Raw genomic sequence first — 4,836 nt, 5'->3', positions numbered from 1 at the left:
GCGCTCCGTCCTGCTCACGCTGCGGGAACGGCGGGCCGAGCTCAGAGCCGCGCTCCCCTCCCGACCCTCCCCGGGCCCCCGCCTCCCCCACCGCCACTCACCGCTTGCCGAGCCCATGGCGCTGCCCACGATCCGCAAGCCTCCGGCACGGCGCTGACCGCCACTACGCGGCGCCGAACACACGCCCGCAGCCCCCGCTCCCTCGCCACAAAATGGCGCCGAGCTGACTGGCCGTCTTCTACCCAGCAGGCACCGCGCGCGCCGCCTGGAAGCTTCCAGCTGTTGCGCATGCGCAGCGGTGGCCGCCCTCCGCGGGGCACGCTGGAAGTTGTAGTTCGGCCCCGCGTGGGCCGCTCCCGTTCCGCGCGGTTGCTGAAATATAAAAAAAGCACCCCTGCAGCTTGTGGCAGCACCCGTTCCACGGGTGGGTTTGTGCCCCCGCCGCCCTGGCACTGTGCGCAGATGGGCTGATGGCAGCTCATGCCCGCAGCTCAGCCCGTCCCCCGCTGAGCCGCAGAGCTGTGCCGTGAGGCAGCGCGGAACAGCCCGCAGTTGTGAGTGAGCTGTCTGGAACAGTGCTGGGAGGAGAACATGAGCTGTTTACTGCCTGCCGCTCAGCTCTGCGAGGCCCAGAGCTCAGCACTCACCCAGCAGCACTGTCCCCCCATCTACTCAGCAGAAGGGACAGCACTGCAGCCTGCAGCTGTTAGGGAGCACGTCAGGCTGCCGCTTGTTGCCGCTGTCCCTGAACAGCCTCCAAACCCTCTCCGAGGGCCTCTGGGATTCTCTGGGCATGCACAGCGATGCTGTTTTGCTGCCTATCCCTTGGGGGAGTCAGGCTGCAGAGTGACAGAAAGCAGCTGGAAAGTGTTCCTGCGGTCACTGCTCGCCTCCAGAGGTACTACGGAAAAAAACAGGCTCCACCTGCAAAATGCAGCTTTAGCACAGACGCGGATTTTAGCTCTTTGAAGACTGTTTTCTGAACGGCAGCGAGGGAACTGCTGCTTGGGGGTGTGCCTGCTTGCAATTTCTGCTTGTCCCCGGCTGCTGTGTGCTTTTGCTCGGGGAGGAACTTTGGCAGTGGTTACCAGCTGTACCTCTCCCCTCTCCTCATTCCTCTTGCTGCCCCCAGGATCGACTGCTCTGAACCCTGGAGCATGCCCTGCTCAGCTTCCCCCTCAACAGATCCCCATGCTCCCCTCCTCCCGCCCGGTTCCTGGCTATAGGCGTAGGACAGCCAAGGCACAGCCCAGCCGGACCTTCCCGGAAGGGCAACCCGGCATCTCTCTCTCCCACAGCTTGCTGCTCGGAGGCTGAAGCCCCACGGGGGCAGCTGGCCCATGGCCCCCAAGCGCCGAGCACCCCCTGCATCCCAGCCCGCTGATGGGGGCAAGAAAGCCAAGGGGGGCAGGAGGAGGAGGAGGATGCCTGGAGCTCGGCGCTCACTGCCTTGAAGGCAGCCCCCAAGGAGAAGCCCCCCGCCACCATTGATGGGCAGTGTCCCCTGAGTGCAGGGCCTGATGCACAGGTGAGTGTGGGGAAGAGCATCTGGGGCATGGTGAAGATGGAAGGGGGATGGAGAGGACTCACGCAGACCCCATGTCCCCAAAATGGGTGAAGCACCCCGCTGCCCCCAGTGCCACCCCAACCCATTGCCTGCCGTAGGTCTATGAGGACTATGACTGCACCCTGAACCAGACCAACATCAAAGCCAACAACAACAAGTTCTACATTATCCAGCTTATCATGCATGATGGTACCTACAGCACCTGGAACCGCTGGGGACGTGTGGTGAGCTAACCTGTGGCCATCCCTGTGCTGGGGTTGAGGTGCTCCCTGCCAGCTCCCCCATCCCAAATTCCGAATCCCAAAGTGAACAGCTCTGCCACAACCCTTCCCTGGGGGGAAACCAAGGATGTGTCCTCATGCTGAGGAGACACCACAGCAAGGACACCCATGGCACGAGGTGCCCATGGCTCCCATGCAGTGCCTCTGATACTGGGTTTGCTTCAGGGAGAAGTGGGCCAGTCCAAGCTCCTGCCATTCACCTCTCTGGAAGCTGCCAAGAAGGATTTTGAGAAAAAGTTTTGGGAAAAGACCAAGAACAGCTGGGCAGCACGGGAGAACTTCGTGGCCCAGCCAGGAAAGTACACCTTGATCGAGGTGCAGCCCGGCGCCGGGCAGGAGGTGACCCTCAGGGTGAGTGGCATTGCCTCAATGCTGAGCCTGTGGGACTGGGACATCCAGCAGGGTCAGCAGGGTGGGCTGTGGGATGGACAAGGAGGCAAGCTTGACGCTCCCTCCTGAGCACCATGGACATCATAGTGGCATCGGGCATGACCCAGAGACAGCAGAAGGCTGGGGTTTGCTCCCACAGGCGGATGGTGTGGGTGATGAGAAGGTCTCCAAGTGCCGCACGCTGCCTTGTGCCTTGGATGAGACCACGCAGAAGCTGGTGGCCCTCATCTTCAGCAGCGACATGTTCCGCCACGCCATGCAGACCATGAATATTGGTAGGAGGTGCCAGGGGGCCTGATGAGTGCGGAGGTGCTGGTGGGTTTCTGAGCATCCCCTTTGGCTGTGGTAATGCTGGGGCTGCTCAGCACAGTGGGACTGGGGAATGCTAGCATGCTGGCATGAGACGTGGGCTGACAGCGTGCGCTCCACCCCTGCCAGATGTGAAGAAGATGCCACTGGGGAACCTGAGCAAGCAGCAGATTGCTCGGGGCTTCGAGGCACTGGAGGAGCTGGAGGCAGCACTGGGGGAGCAACCCTGCAGGATGTCCCGGCTGGAGGAGCTCTCCTCACGCTTCTACACCATTGTGCCCCACAACTTTGGGCGGGCACGGCCACCCCCCATTGATTCTCCCGAGCTGCTGCGTGCCAAGAAAGACATGCTGCTGGTGAGATGTGGCAGTGGCATCTGTTCTTGTGGGGTGGAGAGGTGGTGGGAGCCTTGTCCTGGCCCACAATGACTGCGTCCCTGCTCTGTCCCCTCAAGGTGCTGGCTGACATCGAGGTGGCACAGAGTCTGCAGGCACAGAAGGTGGAGGAGGAGGAGGAGGTGGTCGCCCACCCCCTGGACCGGGACTACGCCCTGCTGTGCTGCCAGCTCACCCTGCTGGAGCACACCTCCCAAGAGTATGAGGTGTGACGGTCCCCAGTGCCATGCAGACACTCTGGGGACACAGTTATGGGCAGCCAGCAGTGACACCGTGTCCTTCCTTGCAGATGATCCTGAACTATGTGGCACAGACAGGGGGCCAGGTCTACATCCTCAACATCTGGAAGGTGGCCCGAGAGGGTGAGGTGAGAAGAAGGAGCCTGGGCTTTGTCTGCAGGTCCAGGGCCACTTACATCCAGCTGAGTGGGGTCCCCCAGCTGGCTGGGCAGGGGGGCTGGGCCAACACTGTGTGTCCCTCCCTGGCCAGCCCTCTTCTCTGTGTCCCTCCAGGACAAGCTCTTCCAGGCCCATGACCACCTGGAGCACCGGCGCCTGCTGTGGCACGGCACCAACGTGGCAGTGGTCGCGGCCATCCTGAGGAATGGGCTGCGCATCATGCCCCACTCAGGGGGACGCGTGGGCAAGGGCATCTACTTTGCCTCTGAGAACAGCAAGTCTGCTGGCTACGGTGAGCAGCGGGCTGTTTGGGGTGGCTGTGGGGTCGGTGCAAGCCTAGCTCTTTGTGGCATCTCTGCCAAGCCCCTTCCATGTTTGGGACCTATGCACAAATGAGTGGGAACTCTGGTGCCATCACTCCTTCCTCTTCATTTCCCTTCCCGGTGTCAGTGGGCTGCACATCCAAGCGAGTTGGCTTGATGTTCCTGACGGAGGTGGCTCTGGGCAAACAGTACTGCATCACCCGCGATGAGCCCACGCTGCAGCAGCCGCCCGATGGCTATGACAGCGTCCTGGCCTGTGGGCGCACGGAGCCAGGTGAGTGCATAGTGGTGGGACTGGGAGCCTTGGGATGGCCCTCAGGGCTGGCACTAGTGGAGTCTTCTCGTCCAGACCCTGCACAGGATGTGGAGGTGATGCTGGATGGGAAGAAGGTGCTGGTGTGCCAAGGCAAGCCGATCCCCATGCCCGCCTACAAGGACTCATCCTTCTTCCAAAGCGAGTACCTCATCTACCAGGAGAGCCAGTGCAGGATCCGCTATCTCGTCCAGCTCCGCTTCTGAGAGCACCAGGCTCCTTGTGTCCCCTCTTGGGGCAGAGTGCCACCAGTCTGGAATGCAGGAATCCAGCCCTTGTGGCTGCTCACTTGGGTGTGAGATGGGGCATCCAGCCTGCTCCCAATAAATCCACTGTGCCTTGCACCAGCAGTGTGACTGCTTTCATGCTAACATGGAGGGGCTGAGCAGGGAGCCCTGGTTGGTGCTGTGGCCGGGGGTTACCCCTGTTGTGGGTGGCTCTGGGTGGGCTGCAGCCCACTGTGGCCGCTGTTGCTCTCATTACTGTAGCCAGACTTGTGTCCACCACTGCGGCATTAGGGTTGTGAAGGGATGAGCATGGATGAGCCTGTCCCTGTGTCCCCAGTGCCTGCCCTGCCTTGGTACCATGCCAAACCCCACTCTGTCCCCTGCGTCCCCCCAGGCACAAGTTAGTGTCCATGCAATGACACTTGGCTGTGCCACCCTGATTCTCAAGTGGGGACTGCCTCGAGGACACCCTTCACTCCCCATTCTTGCAACACCAGCCCCCTACACTTTGCAGTATGTTTCAGTGTGGGAAGGGCCCTTTTGGCTGCAGACCCCCGGTCTTCCCTGCCCTGTTGCCCGCCGGCTGCTAGGACCCAGCAGCTGTCCCCAGCGCTGTCAGTGGGCGGGCAGAGC

General features: G+C 61.8%; 2 protein-coding genes across 2 annotated transcripts in view; one reads left to right on the top strand and one right to left on the bottom strand.

The window, feature by feature from the left end:
* Positions 1-881, bottom strand: part of RBM5 (RNA binding motif protein 5) — a 15,535-nt gene extending 14,654 nt beyond the window's left edge. Inside the window, exons 1-2 of the mRNA XM_019619970.2 lie at positions 102-881; positions 3-19 (exon numbers count right to left, since the gene is read on the bottom strand). Coding sequence (XP_019475515.2) covers positions 3-19; positions 102-482 — 398 coding nt within the window. The 5' untranslated portion in view covers positions 483-881. The remainder of the gene's footprint in view (positions 1-2; positions 20-101) is intronic.
* A 370-nt stretch (positions 882-1,251) lies between these two features.
* On the top strand, positions 1,252-4,323 carry PARP3 (poly(ADP-ribose) polymerase family member 3). Its single transcript, XM_010718374.2, is given in 11 exon segments — positions 1,252-1,398; positions 1,401-1,528; positions 1,666-1,791; positions 2,014-2,199; positions 2,378-2,513; positions 2,677-2,903; positions 3,002-3,148; positions 3,232-3,309; positions 3,455-3,632; positions 3,791-3,937; positions 4,013-4,323. Coding segments are annotated over 11 exon segments (1,581 nt in total). The 5' UTR covers positions 1,252-1,340; the 3' UTR covers positions 4,183-4,323.
* Positions 4,324-4,836: the final 513 nt, after the last annotated feature.

Source organism: Meleagris gallopavo, chromosome 14 (assembly GCF_000146605.3).
Source record: "Meleagris gallopavo isolate NT-WF06-2002-E0010 breed Aviagen turkey brand Nicholas breeding stock chromosome 14, Turkey_5.1, whole genome shotgun sequence".
In the NCBI taxonomy this organism is placed as follows: Eukaryota; Metazoa; Chordata; class Aves; order Galliformes; family Phasianidae; genus Meleagris; species Meleagris gallopavo.
This window is presented reverse-complemented; position numbering and strand designations above follow the sequence as displayed.